The sequence below is a fragment of the Micromesistius poutassou genome (genome assembly GCF_964030765.1).
Source record: "Micromesistius poutassou genome assembly, chromosome: 9".
Lineage (NCBI taxonomy): Eukaryota > Metazoa > Chordata > Actinopteri > Gadiformes > Gadidae > Micromesistius > Micromesistius poutassou.
The window spans coordinates 16,752-40,000 of record NC_140279.1 but is presented as its reverse complement, the minus strand read 5'-3'; the positions used below and the strand labels follow the sequence as shown (position 1 = coordinate 40,000).

General features: G+C 55.9%; 1 protein-coding gene across 1 annotated transcript in view; it reads right to left on the bottom strand.

Annotated features, from left to right (window-relative positions):
* LOC311353563 (hemicentin-1-like) overlaps window positions 1-23,249 on the bottom strand; it is a gene marked incomplete at both ends in the record, with an annotated part of 57,546 nt that overhangs the window by 19,271 nt on the left and 15,026 nt on the right. Inside the window, 29 exon segments of the mRNA XM_084473482.1 lie at window positions 385-549; window positions 1,346-1,467; window positions 2,830-2,866; window positions 2,869-2,985; window positions 3,092-3,219; window positions 3,771-3,915; window positions 4,752-4,893; window positions 5,000-5,136; window positions 5,248-5,329; window positions 5,511-5,710; window positions 6,594-6,875; window positions 7,186-7,283; window positions 7,657-7,840; window positions 8,213-8,234; window positions 8,236-8,335; window positions 9,218-9,374; window positions 10,097-10,246; window positions 11,099-11,230; window positions 11,377-11,458; window positions 13,516-13,718; window positions 14,926-15,039; window positions 16,958-17,119; window positions 17,588-17,684; window positions 18,087-18,274; window positions 18,963-19,076; window positions 19,755-19,943; window positions 20,560-20,710; window positions 21,428-21,573; window positions 22,815-22,928. Coding sequence (XP_084329608.1) covers window positions 385-549; window positions 1,346-1,467; window positions 2,830-2,866; window positions 2,869-2,985; window positions 3,092-3,219; window positions 3,771-3,915; window positions 4,752-4,893; window positions 5,000-5,136; window positions 5,248-5,329; window positions 5,511-5,710; window positions 6,594-6,875; window positions 7,186-7,283; window positions 7,657-7,840; window positions 8,213-8,234; window positions 8,236-8,335; window positions 9,218-9,374; window positions 10,097-10,246; window positions 11,099-11,230; window positions 11,377-11,458; window positions 13,516-13,718; window positions 14,926-15,039; window positions 16,958-17,119; window positions 17,588-17,684; window positions 18,087-18,274; window positions 18,963-19,076; window positions 19,755-19,943; window positions 20,560-20,710; window positions 21,428-21,573; window positions 22,815-22,928 — 3,960 coding nt within the window.

The following is a 23,249-nucleotide window of genomic DNA, read 5'->3' as shown; positions in this document are numbered from 1 at the left end:
TATATACAACCTTTTAAGTGTCATTTGTAAGAATTACGGTAACCTGCTGTCAGCTGTTAGTGAGGGGTCAATACGCTTGCCTCTGCGAGCCAATTTAGATTTCAGATTCTTTCCTGCTCATTGACTGACCAATCAGGGCGTCTCTTCCCTGATTGGTTTGGGGACTCCAGCTTGCCTGTCAATCACTGGCGTGTGAGACGCACCACTTCTCAGTGGGGGAGGGATGTGGGAGGGCGGGAGGGCCGAGGGAGAGGGGATATTTATTTTTTTGGTTTAACTTCAACAGCGTTGCTCCCCCCTCCGCGTTTTCTGCTCTCTCGGCTCTGACCTCTGAACTCTGAACTGTTGTTTACTGTTGAGCAGTGAGTTAATACCAGTTCTGACCTGACGGCAGGACGCTGTAATCCGGCCCCTGATTGGACAGCGTCACTCCGTCTTTGCTCCAGGAGACGGCGGGCTGAGGGACTCCGGACGCAGAGCAGCCCAGGACCACCGGCAGCAGGCGGGTCACCACCAGCTCCGTGGGCTCGTCCGCCACGGAGGGGGGCACTGGGGGCACGGGCCAGGTACACCACGGCCGACGAACACACACAGACACACACACGTACACACACACACAGGCCAGGTACACCACGGCACACACACGCACACGCACACACACACGGGCCAGGTACACCACGGCACACAGAGACACACACACGCACACACACACAGGCCAGTTACAACACGGCACACACACACGAACACACACAGACACACACATGCACACACACACAGGCCAGTTACAACACGGCACACACACGCACACAACCACACAGACAACCACCACACACACGGGCCAGGTACAACACGGCACACACACGCACGCACACACACACACACACGCACACACAGGCCAGTTACAACACAGCACACACACACGCACACGCACACACACAACCACCACACACACAGGCCAGTTACAACACGGCACACACACACACACACACACACACACACACACACACACACACACACACACACACACACACACACACACACACACACACACACACACACACACACACACACACACACGCGCACGCACACATACACACAGGCCAGTTACAACACGGCACACACACACACACACACACACACACACACACACACACACACACACACACACACACACACACACACACACACACACACACACACACACACACACACACACACACACACACACACACACGGGGGCAGGAAGATTGGTGAGTTAACATGGTTGCCTCTATACAGGGGTCATGTGATGCTGTCTGAACATAAACAGTGACTGCTGCTCTTTGACCTCCGTCTGGTGTCTGACCTTGGACGGTGAGGTTGACGGTGCGGGAGTCCTCTCCGGCCTCGTTGGAAACCAGACACTCGTACGTGGCCGTGTCCTCCACGGTGGGCGCCATGACGACCAGGGAGCCAGAAGACAGCAGCCTGGTGACGGCAGAAGAGAACAACGCTCCATAAACAACGTTTCTCTTTATAACGCTCCAACAAAATGATAACGTCGCTAGCCACTACCCCGTTTAATTAATCCGCTTCACAAAACGTTAACAGACTAAAGCCCTCGTCTCACTAAAGACTAAAGACGTCTCACTAAAGACGTCTCACTAAAGACGTCTCACTAAAGCTCTCGTCTCACTAAAGACGTCTCACTAAAGCCCTCGTCTCACTAAAGACTAAAGACGTCTCACTAAAGACTGAAGACGTCTCACTAAAGCCCTCGTCTCACTAAAGACTAAAGACGTCTCACTAAAGACGTCTCACTAAAGACTAAAGACGTCTCACTAAAGACGTCTCACTAAAGACTAAAGACGTCTCACTAAAGACATCTCACTAAAGACGTCTCACTAAAGACTAAAGACGTCTCACTAAAGACTAAAGACGTCTCACTAAAGACTGAAGACGTCTCACTAAAGACGTCTCACTAAAGACTAAAGACGTCTCACTAAAGACTAAAGACGTCTCACTAAAGACTAAAGACGTCTCACTAAAGACTGAAGACGTCTCACTAAAGACGTCTCACTAAAGACGTCTCACTAAAGACTAAAGACGTCTCACTAAAGACTAAAGACGTCTCACTAAAGACTAAAGACGTCTCACTAAAGACTGAAGACGTCTCACTAAAGACGTCTCACTAAAGACTAAAGACGTCTCACTAAAGACTAAAGACGTCTCACTAAAGACTAAAGACGTCTCACTAAAGACTAAAGACGTCTCACTAAAGACTGAAGACGTCTCACTAAAGACGTCTCACTAAAGACGTCTCACTAAAGACTAAAGACGTCTCACTAAAGACGTCTCACTAAAGACTAAAGACGTCTCACTAAAGACATCTCACTAAAGACGTCTCACTAAAGACTAAAGACGTCTCACTAAAGACTAAAGACGTCTCACTAAAGACTAAAGACGTCTCACTAAAGACTGAAGACGTCTCACTAAAGACGTCTCACTAAAGACTAAAGACGTCTCACTAAAGACTAAAGACGTCTCACTAAAGACTAAAGACGTCTCACTAAAGACTGAAGACGTCTCACTAAAGACGTCTCACTAAAGACGTCTCACTAAAGACTAAAGACGTCTCACTAAAGACTAAAGACGTCTCACTAAAGACTAAAGACGTCTCACTAAAGACTAAAGACGTCTCACTAAAGACTGAAGACGTCTCACTAAAGACGTCTCACTAAAGACGTCTCACTAAAGACTAAAGACGTCTCACTAAAGACTAAAGACGTCTCACTAAAGACTGAAGACCAGAGGACCAGGAGGGGACAGGAGGGAGGGCGCGGGCCCTACCGGTACGTGTTCTGGTTCTGGTCCGTGTGGAGGGCGCGCCGTTCTTGGTCCAGCTCACGCTGGGCTTGGGGATGCCCGTGGCCTCACAGGCCAGCGTGGTCTGGACGTTCACCGTCACCGTCAGGTCACTGGGGGCGCCGGCCACCGAGGGCGGCACTGAGGGACACAACCCCCCCACAGGAAGAGCGTTCAGAGACTCAGACAGAGAGAAGCTCCTGTGTGCTTGTTGTTGTTGTTGTTGTTGTTGTTGTCCTGTCCTCACCGTACACCTGCAGGTCCACCCTCCTCTGCTGGGTGCCGGCCGGGTTGGTGGCCATGCACAGGTAGCGGCCCGTGTCCGTCACCTGGGCCGCGTGGAGCAGCAGGGAGCCGTCCTCCGTCACGTTGTACCTAGAGGCCGGGCGCAGAGGGGGTCAGCACCACAGAGTACCACCAGGGGGAGCCACAACGTGACGACACAACACCACAGAGTACCACCAGGGGGGGCCACAACGTGACGACACAACACCACAGAGCACCACCAGGGGGGGCCACAACGTGACGACACAACACCACAGAGCACCACCAGGGGGGGCCACAACGTGACGACACAACACCACAGAGTACCACCAGGGGGGGCCACAACGTGACGACACAACACCACAGAGTACCACCAGGGGGGGCACAACACCACAGAGTACACCAGGGGGGGCCACAACGTGACCACACAACACCACAGAGCACCACCAGGGGGGGCACAACACCACAGAGTACCACCAGGGGGGGCACAACACCACAGAGTACCACCAGGGGGGGCACAACACCACAGAGCACCACCAGGGGGGGCACAACACCACAGAGCACCACCAGGGGGGCCACAACGTGACGACCCGGCCACACCACACAGACCCCCACAGAGAGAGAGAGAGAGACGCCTTCACACTCCCAAGGACCCGCTCTACCTGGGATGGTTTCCCGCCAGAACAGCGCCGTGTTTCCTCCAGGTGACGCGTGGGGGGGGCACGCCGTCCACCACACACCCCAGCACGGCCGGCTGGGCCAGGCGCACCGCCACGCTCTGGGGGCCCGGCTGGATGCTGGGGGCCACTGGGAGCAGAGACACATGGGCGTATGTTCACAGGGGTGAATGGTAAACGGTCCTCATTTATCCAAAGCGCTTTACAGTGTTGGCTGACATTCACCCATTCATTCATTCATGCACACATCCACACACCGACGGCGGAGTCAGCCACGCAGGGCGACAGCCAGCGGGGTCGGGAGCAGTCAGGGTGAGGGCGTCTCGCTCAGGGGACACCTCCACACTCCGCTAGGAGGAGCCGGGGATCCAACCAGCGACCTTGCGGTTACCAGCCGACCCGCTCCGCCTCCTGAGCTAATGCCGCCCCAAGTCGAGTTCCGCCCCAGGGGAACAAAGTGTTGGGTTCCCATAGTAATAGCTCTATACAGCTCTATAGAGCTGTATTGTACTTATTTACCTTCGGTGGATGCTCTCCTCCACACTAGGACAATACTGTGAGCTCAATTCAATATTCATTATTTAATGTTCTTGATTTTCCCACGGGGAGAAGCATCAGATAATTACCCTCATCGAGTGGTAATTAATAAAACATAGCAGGACTTAGTAGGCAATCAAACGCCTACCCTGAGAACACTAAACCTGTTGAAGCCCCTCTACAAGTGGAGCTGTTGGATGGGGAGATGAGTTGCATTGTTGATGGCTAGTTGATGGTTAGTTGATGGTTAGTTGATGGTTTGCTGATGGTTAGTAGCTGGTTAGCTGCTGGTTAGTTGATGGTTTGCTGATGGTTTGTTGATGGTTAGTTGTTGGTTAGTTTCTGGTTAGTAGCTGGTTAATTGTTGGCAAGTTGCTGGTTAGTTGATGGTTTGCTGATGGTTAGTTTCTGGTTAGCTGGTTAGCGTACCATAGACGGTGAGGTTGAACTGTCGGGCGGTCTCCCCGGCGACGTTGGTTGCTATGCAGGTGTAGTGGGCGTGGTCTCCCAGCTCCGCCGTGTTGATCTGCAGGTAGCGGCTCCGCGAGAGGAGACGCACACGGGCCGACGCCTGAGAGAGAGAGGAGGAGGAGCACAGCCTCAGGACCGCCTCCCACTGCTCCCAGTCTGCTCTCCTGGGGGGGGGTCTTATCTCTCCTGGGGGGGGGGGGTCTTACCTGGAGGGGGGTCCCGTCTTTGAGCCAGGTGAGCGTGGGCGGGGGGACGGCGTCCGACCTGCACTCCAGCGTCACCTGCCTGCCCCGCAGCACGGAGACGTCCTGGGGGGCGCCCTCCCCCGCGATGTTAGGAGGGACTGCAGGGGAACACACACCACCAGGGTCACACCCGGGGGCCACGCCCAGTGAACCCACCGTCACCAGTACAACGCCAGCCGGCGCATGCCCTTACTGACTACATTACCCACCATGCACTCTGACCAGGAACTGCTTGTCGTCGTCTCCGGCCGGACTGCTAGCCAGACAGGTGTACCTCCCCGTGTCCGCTACCTGGAGGGGGGGGGGGGGGGGGGGGGGGGGGGGGGAGACGATGTGAGGAGAGAGAGGGAGGGAGAAGAAGCAACAACAGATGATCTCAAGGCGGCCCTGGTATCAATAATAAATCAATAATTATAACAATAATAAGATGTGGTCCCCTCCTCTGAGGGGCCAGCAGGGGGCCCGTGCTGACCTGCGCCGAGGCCACGCGGAGCCCCTCCCCTCCCCGCAGGAGGCGCACGCCGTCCGTCTGCGGCAGCGGGCGTCCGTCCTTCAGCCAGGTGAGGGAGGGGGCGGGCACGCCCCACGCCTGGCAGTGCAGCTCCAGGGCGCGGTCCACCACCACCGACACCTCCGCCGGGGCCCCCCCCGAGCCGTTGATGCTGGGCGGCTCTGAGGACACACGTTGTTACGCACGTTAGTACAGTGGGCCAGTGGGGTGGGTACAGGGATTATGGGGGGGGGGGGGGGGAAGGTACGGGATTACGGGCTGCCGGAGTTGACGCGCCAGGGTTACCACGCCGAGACGCGCGTCAACGCGTCACCGCTGAAATGCGATATGCCGGCGGGCCAGTTCTGATAGACATTAGATATTATCTGCCGGGCCGGATTAAATGACACTCCGGGCCGGATTAGGCCCGCGGGCCGTAGGTTGGACACCCCTGTTTAAACTCAACAACAGCCACTTGTCACTCAATGGCCGTCTAGCAACTCCCATCCTCAACCAATCGTAGCTCTGCTACACATTCAAACACTCCAATCAAAACTGAAGCCTCAAATGGAAGCACTATATCGATGTCCTTTGCTCTGGGCTCCGATGAGGTCGAGGTTCAAGGTTCAACTTTATCGTCCCCCCGTGGGGGAATGTGTCTTGGGCACAGTGCTCTGATAACACACACACACACACACACACAGAGTACGACACAACAGAAAAGAACAGACAAGCCAACATCTTAACATCGACAACATGCCGCTTGATAGACTGGAAGTTAAATTGCGCTTTGCTGTAGTGCAGAGATCTGCAGTGTGGGGGTACAGTGGGGGGGTACAGTGGGGGTGGACCTGTGGCTCTGTGAGTGGGGGTACAGTGGGGGTGGACTCTGTGAGTGTGGGTACAGTGTGGGGGTACAGTGGGGGTGGACTCTGTGGCCCTCCAGTGTGGGGGTACAGTGGGGGTGGACGCTGTGAGTGTGGGGGTCCAGTGTGGGGGTACAGTGTGGGGGTACAGTGTGGGGGTACAGTGTGGGGGTACAGTGTGGGTTGACCCTGCACCCACCCAGCACTCTGAGGTTGAAGTGGCGGCTGGCCTGCCCGGCGGCGCTCTGGGCCAGGCAGGTGTAGCGGGCGGTGTGGTTGGGCGCGGCGCGGGCCAGCTGCAGCGTGGTGTTGAGGTGGAGGAGGCGGAGCTCCGAGTCGGAGTCGTCCAGCGCCAGGCCGTCCCTCAGCCAGGACAGGGCGGGGCTGGGGGTCCCGCCCGGGACGCACACCAGGGAGGCCGGGTTCCCCCTCACCACCGTCACGTCCTCCGTGGTCCCGGCCCGGTCCAGGCTGGGGGGCACTGAGGGCGGCGGGGGGGGGACAAGTTAAGGTACTCTCATTTTCATCCATCAAATCATGAAGCCGTATTAACTCGACACGTCTGAATGGAGAAGATGAGGACGCATTGTTCTACAAACACTGGGCTGTGTCGGGACGGACGCGGAATAACGTTCTTCAGGTCCACAACGGAGCTGCTTCATTTAGGAGCGAGTGAGCGTTGTTTGTTCCGTTCATCTTTATCTTTATGATGCAAACATGAAGCGACATTTTGTCCCTCCCTCTCCCATGGTCCACACATGGTCCACACATGGTCCTCCACGGACACTCACCGTGAACCTGCAGGTTGTAGTGTCTGTTCTCCACCCCCGCTCTGTTGGAGGCCACGCAGGTGTAGGAGCCCCCGTCAGACACCTGGGCCCGAGTGATCCTGACGGGAACAGAACGGTAGACGAGGTTCAGACAAGAACCGTCGCTCTGTCCTCTGGCCTCCAGGGTGGGGAACCTCATCACAACCGCACAACGTTAATGAAGGCACAACACAGCAACCCTAGCACCAACAGAACATATTCTTGTTGATATATCAAAATAATCTAGCATTCGATTAATGCATTCATGCAGAAACAATAATAACCTTCAAGCCAATTCAAGTGCATTTCATTTGCACAGCCCTTAATCACAGCAGCGGTCTCTAAGGGCTTCACAGCCCCCTTAAGTACCAGGGGTTAAACCTTAAGGCGTGGGTGGGAGTGCCTGTTCCTCTGTCGACCCCCTGACCCCCTGACCTCTGACCCCTGACCTACCGGAGGGCCTGGCCGGCCGAGAGCAGCCGGACGTGGGCGGAGACGGGCAGCGGGAGGCCGTTCCTCAGCCAGTTGATCCGCGGTGGCGGCGAGCCGGTGGCCACGCACTCCAGGGTCACCGCGCCGTCCAGGACGGCCGTGCGCTCCTCGGCCCGCTCGCTGGCCCCCTCGATCGCCGGGGGCACTGAAACACACACACAGAGGGATGAGGAGGGGGGGGGGGGGGGGGGTCAGCCAGACTGGGGTGAGCTCTGGTCCCTGGGGGGGGCGGGGGGGGTCAGCCAGACGGGGTGAGCTCTGGTCCCTGGGGGGGGCGGGGGGGGGGGGGGGGGGGGGGGTCAGCCAGACGGGGTGAGCTCTGGTCCCTGGGGGGGGCGGGGGGGGTCAGCCAGACGGGGTGAGCTCTGGTCCCTGTGGGGGGGCGGGGGGGGGGGGGGGGTCAGCCAGACGGGTGAGCTCTGGTCCCTGGGGGGGGTGGGGGGGTCAGCCAGACAGGGTGAGCTCTGGTCCCTGTGTGGGCGGGGGGGGGCGGGGGCAGGGGGGGGTTGTCACCCACCGAACACGTTGAGGTTGAAGATGGCGGTCGTCCTCCCCGGCGCTGTTGGTGGCCACGCAGGTGTACTTGGCGCTGTCGGAGGGCTGCGCTGCGGACAGGGTGAGCACGCTGCCGTCCGCGCTGCTGCTGCTGCACAGCAAAGGGGGATCGCACGACACGACGGGTTCACATCACACGGCCAATGGCAGAGCACAGCGTCCAATAGGGCCCGCCTCCTTGGAGGGATTACCCAGTTAAGACGTTTCTCAATTCGCGTTCTCGTCTGTACTTGTGTACTTGTGTACTTGCGTTCTGGTGAAACGTCGTCAGTCGTAGCCCAAGTACTGTACTGTTACCAATTCAAGGTACGCATCAAGTCAAGTACAGTCGTAAAAACCCGCGTGTGTTCTCGATGCGTTCTTAAACCGGCCGTTCCACCGAGGACGCATCGGAGGTGACTCGTGTGGACTTGGGACCGTTAAATATCCCAGGATGCATTTCGCATTCCCATGTTTTAAAATATTAGTATGTAAGCTATAATAGTAGGCCATATATAGGAACATTTTACATATATAACAAAAATGTAGGCCTGTTCATTCAAAATATTAACATACTATTTTAAAATTAAAGAGGCTGGGGTTTAGTTTATATAATTAGTTTATATTGTTCAGTATGCCTACATGAGGCCGTAAAGCAGTTAACAGAGCTGAGGTGGTGACGTCATCGAGTCCGCTGCTGTTCCAATTGTAGGTGCGTCCTCGCGTCCTCGGAAGTCTGTACTTGGAAGTCCGGACTTGCCAAGTACGCACTCGCAAGTCCGCGAGTCCGTAGTTTGCGTACTCGGTATTGAGAAACGGCCTTAGTTTCACTCACGGCATAGCCGCCAGGACTCACAATCCCACTAAACCCTACCCCCCCCCCCTCCCCCCCCCCCCTCTGTGGAGCCCAGTGATGCTGGGGACACGTCGTTCCCCCTCCTCTCCTCTCAGCCCCCCTGCGGTCCCACTGACCTGAGGCCGTCGGCGCCGCCGGCCCCCCCCCGTCCCATTGAGACGCTCCCCGTCCTTCAGCCACTGGACGGCGGGCGGTGGGGTCCCCTCCGCCCGGCACAGCAGCTGGACGCTCTGGTTTAGCAGGACCCCCACGTCGCTGGGCACCTCAGAGCCCGAGATACTGGGAGGAACTGGGAGGCCAAGGGGGGGGGGGGGGGGGGGGGGGGGGATACTGGTTATTGGTACATGAGGGCGGATGGGTTCTGAGCCTCGGAGCTACGAACTGTATGAGACTACTGATGATAATAATGATGAATATCTGATCACAGGCATCAGCACATCGTGCACAAAACACAACGGGAAGGAGAGTGCACTAATAAAAAGGTTAACGACTGTAAGGTCTGTAGTAGGCCTGGGCGATATGGCTGAAAGACATATCACGATATAACTTGATCATATTGATCGATATCGATAACTATTGATAATTTCAATGACCTAAAAAGACTATGAATCACCATGATGGATTTAACCACTTGTGTTTAACACTTAATACGACCTTCCACTGTTCTTCATTGATCAATACTCCAATGCCGACACAACAATGAAAAACACTCAACTATCGTAAATAAGTAAGGAACAGTGTTTGTGTAACAAACCCAGCTGCTAGATTCAGTGGTCCAGTCTCTTATCGATATATATATTGAACATGTTTTATATTGATATTGATCAAAGGTCTATCACGATACGATCATTTATTGTTTTATTGCCTTAGGCCTAGTCTGTAGAAGCCTTGACTAACGTGGAGAGAAACGCCAACACGACACGACTGTAAGAAACGAGACGAATGAACAAAGAGGAGCGCAGCGCAGAGCTGCTGCTGCTGCCGGCTGGGGGGGGGGGGGGGGGGGCCTACCGTGTACGAGCAGCTGGTAGGTCTTGCGCGCCTCGCCCTCGATGTTGGACGCCACGCAGGTGTAGGCGCCGCCGTCGGCCGGCTGGGGGCGGGCCAGCTGCAGCCGGCTGCCCCCCCCCAGGATGTGCGTCTCCAGGGACTCGGAGGTCTCTGGGAACAGACGGACTCACGGTTAGGCTCACCGGGGTCGGACCAGGGCAGTAGACCGTACAGCTGCTGGGTTATTGTTGTCATTTTCAAATCCCCGACCGGTTTATTTTGTTTTGATATCGGCATGGTACGTTCTTGCAACCCTAGTCTAGTGGTGCGTTCCAGGCAACCCGTAACTCGTGATTTCACGACCTTCTACCCGTGAAAGTGCCTCTGGAACGGCAGTCAAACCCGTAACTCACGAGCCGTGAACTGGTGTCTGATCGACGTACTCCCAGTTCGTTTTTTTGACGTCACGAACATAAACAACAATGGCTTCCCCCGTCGGCTCCTTTGGCGATAAAAAGTTTCGCACAAAAACACAAATGCTGCGCGCTCTGCTCGTGTTAAGTGAAGTGAGGTTTCCATAACAGTCACTGCACCTGTGCGAGCAGATCTGGCTTGCTGGCGCGGACACCATCAATACAGAGCCGCAGGTTTGTTTGTTTGTTTGTTTGTTTGTTAGTCGTGACTTGCCTGGAACGCTAACAAGTCGTGAGTCGTGAGTATGACGTCGTGAAATCACGAGTTACGGGTTGCCTGGAACGCACCGTCACAAATTAGATTTTAGATCAATAATCGAACGTCTGATGGCAGGACAAGCGCAAATAGGTGTGAACGTGGCGTTTCACTTTCTTTCTTTTGACCAATCATGTTGCTGGAGGCGGGGGATCTGCCGCCAATCAGGCGGCAGATCCCCCGCCTCCAGCAACATGATTGGTGGACACAAACTCAAGTCACAACAGTGGACACAAACTCAAGTCATTCCTTCTTTGGGTCGTTTGTGATTCACGCGGCGGCGCGGAGACGCACCGAGGGCGCGGCCGTCCTTCAGCCAGGTGAGGCTCGGGGGCGGGATCCCGCTGGCGTCGCAGGCCAGCGTCACCGGGTTGGAGATGGTTTCCACCACGCGTTCCTCTGGAGGGCCGTCTATACTGGGAGGTACTGGGAACCAAGAGGGGGCGGGGGGGGGGGGGGGGGATGGTGAAGAGAAACACACAGAAAGAGACGTCAGAAGTACTTTACCTCATCGATGTGAAAGTCAAGAAGAGGTTTGTTGAGGTCTGATGAGCGTCGAGGTGCACACTCACTGTAGACGTTGAGGTGGAAGTTCTTGTCCACCTGCCCGGCGACGTTGGAGGCTTTGCACACATATTGTCCGGTATCAGACACCTGCAACGGGCACAGTGTGTTGATACATACACAGTGTGTTAATACATACAGGGTAGAGGCGAGTGGGATTATACTTTTACACGTCATACGATTCAATTATTATATAATTATATTATACATATAATTATACAGACCACAGGTGCAAATTAGCTGTTTAGCTAACCCTGGTATAGAACCTGTTCTATACATGGTCCCTGTTAACGAAAAATATATAAAATACTAATTTGTACTAGTAGTAGTTGATGTAGTAGCAGTAGTAATATTACTAGTAGTGGGTATTTTATTGATCCCCAAAATCTAATAACAATTTTTTAAATAGGAACCTCAAAGGAACCTCCACCACACACAGGAACCTCCACCCCACACAGAGGAACCTCCACCACACAGAGGAACCTCCACACCACAGAGGAACCTCCACACCACACAGAGGAACCTCCACCACACAGAGGAACCTCCACCACACAGAGGAACCTCCACACCACAGAGGAACCTCCACCACACAGAGGAACCTCCACACCACAGAGGAACCTCCACACCACAGAGGAACCTCCACCACACAGAGGAACCTCCACACCACACAGAGGAACCTCCACCACACAGAGGAACCTCCACACCACACAGAGGAACCTCCACACCACACAGAGGAACCTCCACACCACACTGAGGAACCTCCACACCACACAGAGGAACCTCCACACCACACACAGAGGAACCTCCACACCACAGAGGAACCTCCACACCACACACAGAGGAACCTCCACACCACACACAGAGGAACCTCCACACCACAGAGGAACCTCCACACCACACAGAGGAACCTCCACCACACAGAGGAACCTCCACACCACAGAGGAACCTCCACACCACACACAGAGGAACCTCCACACCACACAGAGGAACCTCCACACCACACAGAGGAACCTCCACACCACACAGAGGAACCTCCACCACACAGAGGAACCTCCACACCACACACAGAGGAACCTCCACACCACACACAGAGGAACCTCCACACCACACAGAGGAACCTCCACACCACACAGAGGAACCTCCACACCACACACAGAGGAACCTCCACACCACAGAGGAACCTCCACACCACACAGAGGAACCTCCACACCACACACAGAGGAACCTCCACACCACAGAGGAACCTCCACACCACAGAGGAACCTCCACACCACAGAGGAACCTCCACCACACAGAGGAACCTCCACCACACAGAGGAACCTCCACACCACAGAGGAACCTCCACACCACACTGAGGAACCTCCACCACACAGAGGAACCTCCACACCACACACAGAGGAACCTCCACACCACACAGAGGAACATCCACACACCACAGAGGAACCTCCACACCACAGAGGAACCTCCACCACACACAGAGGAACCTCCACCACACAGAGGAACCTCCACACCACAGAGGAACCTCCACACCACACAGAGGAACCTCCACCACACAGAGGAACCTCCACACCACACAGAGGAACCTCCACACCACAGAGGAACCTCCACCACAGAGGAACCTCCACCACACACAGAGGAACCTCCACACCACACAGAGGAACCTCCACACCACACAGAGGAACCTCCACCACACAGAGGAACCTCCACACCACACAGAGGAACCTCCACACCACAGAGGAACCTCCACACCACAGAGGAACCTCCACCACACACAGAGGAACCTCCACCACACACAGAGGAACCTCCACACCACACAGAGGAACCTCCACACCACACAGAGGAACCTCCACCACACAGAGGAACCTCCACACCACACAGAGGAACCTCCACCACACACAGAGGAACCTCCACCACACAGAGGAACCTCCACACCACACAGAGGAACCTCCACACACAGAGGAACCTCCACCACACAGAGGAACCTCCACCACACAGAGGAACCTCCACCACACAGAGGAACCTCCACCACACAGAGGAACCTCCACACCACACAGAGGAACCTCCACACCACACACAGAGGAACCTCCACACCACACACACTTTGACCTTGACCTCGACACACCACGCCCTCTGGAGGACGCCCTCACCTCGGCCTCTCTGATGTGCAGCCTCTGGGCGCGGGCCAGGAGCTGCAGGTGGGCCGTGTCTCCGAGCGCGCGGCCGTTCTTGTACCAGGTGACGGTGGGGGGGGGCACGGCGCTGGACTCACACTCCAGGGTCACCGCCTGGCCCAGACGCACACTCACCACCACCGGGGAGTCACCACTACGGGCCCGGATACTGGGAGGGACTGAGGGGGGGAGGAGGGGGAGGGGGAGGAGGAGGGAGAGGAGGAGGGGGAGGGGGAGGGGGAGGAGGGGGAGGAGGGGGAGGAGGAGGAAGACGAGGAGGAGGAGGGGGAGGAGGAAGACGAGGAGGGGGAGGAAGACGAGGAGGAGGGGGAGGAGGAGGAGGGGTAGGAGGAGGAGGAGGAGGAGGAGAGGGAGGAAGAGGAGGAGGAGGAGGGGGAGGGGGAGGAGGGGGAGGAGGAAGAGGAGGGGGAAGAGGAGGAGGAGGAGGAGGGGGAGGAGGGGGAGGGGGAGGAGGAAGAGGAGGGAGAGGAGGAGGAGGGGGAGGGGGAGGAGGAGGAGGAGGGGGAGGAGAAGGGGGAGGAGGAGGAGGGGGATGGGGAGGAGGAGGAGGAGGAAGAGGAGGGGGAGGGGGAGGAGGAGGAGGAAGAGGAGGAGGAGGAGGAAGAGGATGGGGAAGAGGAGGAGGAGGAGGAGGAGGAGGAGGAGGGGGAGGAGGAGGGGGAGAAAGACGAGGAGAAGGAGGAGGAAGAGGAGGAGGAGGGGGAAGAGAAGGAGGAGGAGGAGGAGGGAGAGGAAGACAAGGAGGAGGGGGAGGAGGAGGGGTAGGAGGAGGAAGAGGAGGAGGGGGAGGAGGGGGGGGGGGAGGAGAGGGAGGAAGAGGAGGAGGACGGGGAGGAGAAGGGGGAGGAGGAGGAGGAAGACGGGGAGGAGGAGGAGGAGGGGGAGGGGGAGGAGGAGGAGGAGAAAGAGGATGAGGAGGAGGAGGGAGAGGAGGAGGGGGAGGAGGAGGGGGAGGAGGAGGAAGACGAGGAGGAGGAGGAGGAGGAAACCATGAACACCATGTTGGAACGTGAGACTCATAAAGTATAGATATAGATATATAGATCCTTTTTTTTTATGTTTTCTCTCTTATGATATCATTTACAGAATAGATTATATATATTTTTTGGCGGGGGGGGGGGGGGGGGGGAAATGTTGGTAGTAGATTGAGTTCCAAGCGTGATGAAATAACAGAACATATTTCCTATACGTTGGCTTTTAAACACTCACCACTTAACACATTATCTAGTGAATCATAGGAAATAAAAAGCATGTTTTCTGACTGGCTGGGTCCCGGGTGCCAGGTGTCCTGTAAGTGATGCTGGGTGTCAGCAGTGGACAGCACGCTGAGACAGTGAGGCTGTGACGGAGACGGAGACCACTGACCCAACACGCTGAGGGAGATGACTCTCCGCGCCTCCCCCGCTGGGTTCATGGCCACACACGTGTACTTCCCTCCGTCGGACACTTTGGCCCTCAGGATCTGCAGCGTCCGACCGCCTACAGAGACACCAAAGAAAACCATGGATATATGATATACCATGTATCTTCTGGTATACCAGAGATACATGGTAGGAACACACAGTGGGACTGTGTGTGTGTGGGCAGCGGGAGGTTACCTTTGCGCTGTAAGCGTCTAGCACCGTTATATTTACACAGAAATATGGTATTGTCATTCTAAAAAACTAAAAAACAAAGCAAATGTAAACATTGCATTTGCTCCACGTTGTCTTTAAACCACATCCAAAAACCACGGGTTCATGGATGACCTCTCGTCTGACCCATCTGGTCGGAGGTTATTCAGAGAGGAAACCATGCAGAAAACAAACGATGAGAACATTAATGACAGGAACAACAACAACAAGTATCCAATGACCAACACGTCAGCACAGAGATGGCAGAGAGGCCGGGTTGGTCGGCTTCAGCATCTCTCTCTCTGCTCTGTTCTGCTCTCTCCACTCTCTCTCTCTCTCTCCTCCTCACCGCTCTCAGACGTGAGCAGCAGCCGCTCTGTTAAAGGCCTTGTCCCGGTTCAGAGGGCGGGACCTGAGAGGGGCGGGTCCTGAGAGGGGGCGGGACCTGAGAGGGGCGGGTCCTGAGAGAGGGCGGGACCTGAGAGGGGGCGGGACCTGAGAGGGGCGGGACCTGAGAGGGGCGGGTCCTGAGAGAGCGGGACCTGAGAGGGCGGGACCTGAGAGCGCGGGTTCCTGAGAGCGCGGGTTCCTGAGAGGGGGCGGGTCCTGAGAGGGCGGGTTCCTGAGAGGGCGGGACCTGAGAGGGCGGGTTCTGAGAGAGGGCGGGACCTGAGAGGGGCGGGACCTGAGAGGGCGGGACCTGAGAGGGGCGGGTCCTGAGAGGGCGGGACCTGAGAGGGCGGGTCCTGAGAGGGGGCGGGACCTGAGAGGGGGCGGGTCCTGAGAGGGGGCGGGACCTGAGAGAGGGCGGGTCCTGAAAGGGGCGGGACCTGAGAGGGCGGGACCTGAGAGGGGTGGGACCTGAGAGGGCGGGACCTGAGAGGGCGGGTCCTGAAAGGGGCGGGACCTGAGAGGGGGCGGGACCTGAGAGGGCGGGACCTGAGAGGGGCGGGTCCTGAGAGGGCGGGACCTGAGAGGGCGGGTCCTGAGAGGGGGCGGGACCTGAGGGGGGGCGGGTCCTGAGAGGGCGGGTTCCTGAGAGGGCGGGTCCTGAGAGGGGCGGGTCCTGAGAGGGCGGGACCTGAGAGGGCGGGTCCTGAGAGGGGCGGGACCTGAGAGGGGCGGGACCTGAGAGGGCGGGTCCTGAGAGGGGCGGGACCTGAGAGGGGCGGGACCTGAGAGGGGCGGGACCTGAGAGGGGCGGGACCTGAGAGGGCGGGTTCCTGAGAGGGCGGGTCCTGAAAGGGGCGGGACCTGAGAGGGGGGGGACCTGAGAGGGGGCGGGACCTGAGAGCGCGGGTTCCTGAGAGGGCGGGACCTGAGAGGGCGGGTTCCTGAGAGGGGGCGGGACCTGAGAGGGGGCGGGACCTGAGAGCGCGGGTTCCTGAGAGGGCGGGACCTGAGAGGGGCGGGTTCCTGAGAGGGGGCGGGTCCTGAGAGGGCGGGACCTGAGAGGGGGCGGGTCCTGAGAGGGCGGGACCTGAGAGGGGCGGGTCCTGAGAGGGCGGGTCCTGAGAGAGGGCGGGTCCTGAGAGAGGGCGGGTCCTGAGAGGGGGCGGGTCCTGAGAGAGGGCGGGTCCTGAAAGGGGCGGGACCTGAGAGGGCGGGTTCCTGAGAGAGGGCGGGACCTGAGAGGGGCGGGACCTGAGAGGGGCGGGTCCTGAGAGAGGGCGGGTCCTGAGAGGGCGGGTTCCTGAGAGGGCGGGACCTGAGAGAGGGCGGGACCTGAGAGGGCGGGTCCTAAAAGGGGCGGGTTCCTGAGAGGGCGGGTTCCTGAGCGTTACCTGGCAGGATGACGGCGTTGGAGTGGGCCGCCACGGGGCCGCGGTCCCTCAGCCAGCTGAGCGAGGGCGGGGGGAAGCCCGAGGCCTCGCAGGTCAGCGATATGAAGTGGTTGAGCACCACCGTCTGGTCCTCGGGGCTGGGCCCCACGATGCTGGGGGGCACTGGAGCAGAGAGAGAGAGAGAGAGAGAGAGAGAGAGAGAGAGAGAGAGAGAGAGAGAGAGAGAGAGAGAGACAGAGAGAGAGAGAGAGAGAGAGAGCAGCAGGTGAGGTGAGGTGAGGGGTCACCAGAACATCGTGTCTCACGGTCCTTCGTGTTTTTGGAGGATGATTTGAGAACCATGAGTTGGAGGTTCTGTTCCAAAGCGCTCAATAAAACAAAAAGGTCGACTCCCTAAAGACCAGAACCCTGCAAGGCACACGTTACAGAACCACGTAGCGGTGTCTGGTGGGCTCCTTGTGGATTAAAGGAACAGATGTTCTGTTCTCATAACGCCTTTTGTTCTGTCACTGATTTAACGTGTTTAAACGTTTTACAAGGACTCCATTCAGGGGCTTCTAACTCAACCCTGGGAGACTTTAGCGTTTCAAGTTTCAGCGTTTCAGCGCTTGCGTTGGGTCGCGTCCTTACGGTGAACGTTGACGTTGAAGGACTTCTCGGCGCTGCCCGCCACGTTGTCCGCCACACACACGTAGCGGCCCGTGTCGGACACCTGCGCGTTCAGCACCTGGAGGGGGAGACACAAAGAGGCTCAGAGCCGGCGCGACTCTGGGTTTCCTTAAACATCCGGGGCTCAGTGGGGAGTATCGAGCAATCGCGGGCGGACGAGATTGGATTGGGGGGGGGGGGGGGGCGGACGGAAGCTTGGATTGTCTTTTTTTAAATTTTATTATTATTTTTTCAAACAAAAATAGATTTGGGGCTTTAGCCCCGAATCAAACAGCCTAGTGACGCCACTGGCTCAGAGCCGGAGAGGAAGAGGAACACGCTTTGAGGCTCTGATGGTCATCCACCGCGTGATGAACGCTGCAGCTCAGAGCAACACCCCCCCCCCCCCCCCCCCCCCGCCCCCCCCGCCCCGATGAGGAGCAGAACGTTCTGGGTTCAGACGTGTGCGTGTTCAGTCCACCTGTAGGGCGCGGCCGTTGGGGAGGAGTCTGTAGGGGCCCTCGCCGCTGATTGGCTGGCTGTCCTTCAGCCAGGTGGTCTTGGGGGCGGGATGTCCGTCGACGTGGCATTCCAATTGGGCGGTCTTGTTGACCAGAACCGTGACCTCGTCGGGAAGGTCGCTTTCCCCTCCCCTAATGACCGGGGGCACTGGGAAAAAGTACACACGCACACACACACAGACAGACACACACACACACACACACACACACATTAGAATGGCTTGTTTTCTTTTGAATCCTCATGAAGTCTTAAAGGTCCCACCATCACGTGCCACCAGGTGTGGTGTGATTAGCCGTTTTGGAAATCGGCCCCTTATGACATCACAGGGGGGCGTGTCCACCTGTGATGTGTGCTGGACAGACAGACCAGTCCATCAGCCTGTCCAGTGGACCGCAGCAAACGCTGCTGCTCACCTGAAGCGGCTTGTGACGGCTAATCACACCCACACCTGGTGGCACGTCAGGGCACCTTTAAGCAGCCCCCTGAAGGCCAATTCACACCAGAGACGTTTTAGACGCATTCTTTAGTCGTTGCCGTCAGACGTCTGCCTTCAGCCAGAGATAGAATCCATTCAGACCAGTGCACTGATTCACACCGGCAGCGTTCTGCGCCCGTCTCACGGCCGACCAGAGCTCCACTTTACGCTTCACTTCTACCTCCAAGCGTTTCTGAAGCGTCTCGGTGATGATGTTATCTGATGAATCTTGAAAATACAGTGAAATAAACAGCGGCTGGTGTGAACTGATACGCTCTACGTTACGCTCACGTCTCTCTCTCTCTCTCTCTCTCTCGCCTGCGGTGTGGATGTCCCAGTGAGGGCGACGGCTCTACTCACGTAGGATCCTGACGTCGTACTGGAGGGAGTCCTCTCCGGCCTCGTTGACGGCCACACACGTGTACCTGCCCCCGTCGTCGGCCCGGGCCCTCGGGATCTGGAGCACTCGCCCTCCTGAGAGCCACAGGGTTCCTTCGGTTAACTTCAACACATCAACGGACCAGTGGACCATAGACACCGCTCAGTTCAACCTTCATTCTATCAACGGACCAGTGGACCATGGACAGTGCTCAGTTCTACCTTCATTCTATCAACGGACCAGTGGACCATGGACAATCCGCTCAGTTCTACCTTCATTCTATCAACGCACCAGTGGACCATGGACAATCCGCTCAGTTCTACCTTCATTCTATCAACGGACCAGTGGACCATGGACACCGCTCAGTTCTACCTTCATTCTATCAACGGACCAGTGGACCGTGGACAATCCGCTCAGTTCTACCTTCCCTCCCTCCCTGGGGGCCCCTCCCTCCCTCCCTGGGGGGCCCCTCCCTCCCTGGGGGGGCCCTCCCTCCCTGGGGGCCCCTCCCTCCCTGGGGGATCCCTCCCTCCCTCCCTGGGGGCCCCTCCCTCCCTGGGGGGGCCCTTCCCTCCCTGGGGGGTCCCTCCCTCCCTCCCTGGGGGCCCCTCCCTCCCTGAGAGCCCCTCCCTCCCTGGGGGCCCCTCCCTCCCTGGGGGCCCCTGCCTCCCTGGGGGGTCCCTCCCTCCATGGGGGGCCCCTCCCTCCCTGAGGGGCCCCTCCCTCTGCGCTCCGTCCCAGGTTTCCTCCCTGGTGATTGGCCGACCTCTCACCTGGCAGGATGAGCACTCGGTCGCTGGACACCAGCGGCCGGCCGTCTCTGTACCAGGAGAGGGTGGGCGGGGGCACGGCGTTGGTCTCGCAGTACAGAGACAGCGGGTTGTTGAGGACCACCTCCCTCGCCTCCCCCCCGCTGCCGGGGGGAGAGATGGTATCTCCCGCTCTGTTGAAACTCGGCGGCACTGAAGGAGGAACACAAAGGGGAAGGGTTAGTTCTTCCTCTCTGGGGGATATGGGAATGCTTCCTGGGAATACTGCAGTGTTGTATTGACTTGGACTAGTACTGCTACTACTACCAGTACCACATGTTTTACTTTATTCTACATCTCAATGCAATCGATCTTCACTAACAGATTTGAAACAAGCTTTTTATCATTCCCGTTTATCATTCCCTTCAGTGATGCTGCAGTGCAACAGACCAGTAGCCCAGAGTCATTAGGTATCAGCCCAGTTCACCAGACCAGTAGCCCAGAGTCATTAGGTATCAGCCCAGTTCACCAGACCAGTAGCCCAGAGTCATTAGGTATCAGCCCAGTTCACCAGACCAGTAGCAGCCCAGAGTCATTAGGTATCAGCCCAGTTCACCAGACCAGTAGCCCAGAGTCATTAGGTATCAGCCCAGTTCACCAGACCAGTAGCTCAGAGTCATTAGGTATCAGCCCAGTTCACCAGACCAGTAGCTCAGAGTCATTAGGTATCAGCCCAGTTCACCAGACCAGTAGCAGCTCAGAGTCATTAGGTATCAGCCCAGTTCACCAGACCAGTAGCTCAGAGTCATTAGGTATCAGCCCAGTTCACCTTGTATATTTACATCAAAGTCCTTCTCGTCCTCCCCGGCCACGTTGGAGGCGATGCAGGTGTAGCGGCCGGTGTCCTCCACCTGGGCCTGCTGGACGAGCACCACCCGCCCGCCCGCCGTGATGCTGACGTGGGCGTCGGCCCGCAGGACCTGACGGAGGAAAAGCACGATGAGCGGCACTCAAAGACTCAAAGACTCAGAGGTTCAAAGACTCAAAGACTCAAAGACTCAAAGACTCAAAGACTCAAAGACTCAGAGGTTCAAAGACTCAAAGACTCAAAGACTCAGAGGTTCAAAGACTCAAAGACTCAGAGGTTCAAAGACTCAAAGACTCAAAGACTCAGAGGTTCAGAGGTTCAAAGGTTCTCATTTGTCACATACACATACAGGATGTGCAGTGAAATGTCTGCGTGACATACTCTGTATTATCTGTGCTTAGAAAAGAATAAAATAATGAAAGAATGAAAGATTAAAAGAAGAATCAAATACAATAGTAGTCAATTGATGTTGGAGAGCCATACAGCCCCCTGCTGGGATCAATAAGGTGAGTTGATGTTGTGTTAAAGGTATGAGGAGGACTGATCAATAAGGTGAGCTGATGTTGTGTTAAAGGTATGAGGAGGACTGATCAATAAGGTGAGCTGATGTTGTATTAAAGGTATGAGGAGGACTGATCAATAAGGTGAGTTGATGTTGTGTTAAAGGTATGAGGAGGATTGATCAATAAGGTGAGTTGATGTTGTGTTAAAGGTATGAGGAGGATTGATCAATAAGGTGAGCTGATGTTGTATTAAAGGTATGAGGAGGATGGGTCAATAAGGTGAGTTGAGGAGGACGGGTCACGAGGAGCACGGCGGGGGGTCCTACCTGTCCGTCCTTGTACCACTGCAGCGTCGGCGTGGGGACGCCCTGGGCCTCACACTGCAGGCTCAGGCTGTGGTTGACCTTGACCTTGACCTCCCCGGGGGCCAGCCCCTCCCCCGGGACGTGGTGCTTGTTGATCTGAGGCGGGACTGGCTCCAGACAACAACAAACATTCAGTTTGACCTTTGGCCTTTTCGATGGAAATCAAATTCCCAATTCAATCTAGATATCATCGCTATGATTCAGGAGAACCGCACCTGGACCCCCCTCATATACTGATGAGTAGAGGCCTCCCTCATGTTAAACACACGCTCATAGCCGTGAGCATCCCAGGTAACCAGACCATAAGCAGACCATAACCAGACCATAACCAGACCATAAGCAGACCATAACCAGACCATAAGCAGACCATAACCAGACCATAAGCAGACCACAAGCAGACCATAACCAGACCATAAGCAGACCATAAGCAGACCATAAGCAGACCACAAGCAGACCATAAGCAGACCATAAGCAGACCATAAACAGACCATAAGCAGACCATAAGCAGACCATAACCAGACCATAAGCAGACCATAAGCAGACCATAACCAGACCATAAGCAGACCATAAGCAGACCATAACCAGACCATAACCAGACCATAAGCAGACCATAACCAGACCATAAGCAGACCATAAGCAGACCATAACCAGACCATAACCAGACCATAACCAGACCATAACCAGACCATAAGCAGACTATAACCAGACATAACCAGACCATAACCAGACCATAAGCAGACCATAACCAGACCATAACCAGACCATAACCAGACTATAAGCAGACCAGGTAACCAGACCAAACGGGGGAATGCAGGTGAATACGGGTTAACCTTGTGAGGCCATCTACTGAACCAATCTAAAGTTGTGTTGGGGTTTCGCTGTCCTTTAAAACAAAACTATTACAACTATTATAACTACTATACAACGATACTACTTCTACAGAGCCTCTGGGCTCACACGGTAGACAAATACCTGGATGTCTAAATCCTTGGATTCAGAAACCGTTTTCATGAATATGTCGTCAAATGTAGATATTTCTGTTCATTGTAAACCAAATATTGTTTTAAATATATTGCGTCTTTGAATGATGATTGTTTCTTTGGATTCTTTGAATGATGATGATATGAATGTTTGTTAAAAAATAAACTCATCTCTGACTGGAACACTGCATACAAATCCGTTAGCACAGATTTCCACATCAAGGTATTTCTTTCTCCCATGTGACCCCAGAGGGACTCTGGGGTGTAATTCCTCTGCAGATGTTTTCCATAAAAGCTAAACCATCCATGTGACAGCAGCCTGAGTGCGCCGTGCCGTGCACGCTGCACGTGTCTGAGTAGCAGCTCACCAAACACCTTGACCTCGTAGTTCTTCAGCGTCTCTCCCGCCTCGTTGGTCGCCACGCACGTATACCGCCCGGCGTCCTCCTCTGTGGCGCTCAGGATCTGCAGGGTCCGCCCGCCTGCGGACAACACCCCCTCCTCACTCACGCTGTCCTCTTACGTCTATCACGGCATTGTAGTGCAGTGTTGTGCATGAACTAGTTCAAACAAACTAGTTCAAACTAACTAAAGTTCATTGAACAAGTTCATTTTTCTATGAACTTTGAACTGAACTTAACATATTTCTAACTAAAGAACTTGAACTTGAACTAGGTCCGATTTTGTGACGTTCTGAATTGATGCTTAGGTCCAGATGACGTGTTTATTAACTAGAGTTACTGCCTGAGTTGTGATGAATGAAAAAGGTGTACAAATGATATCCACAACATTTTGAGATTGTA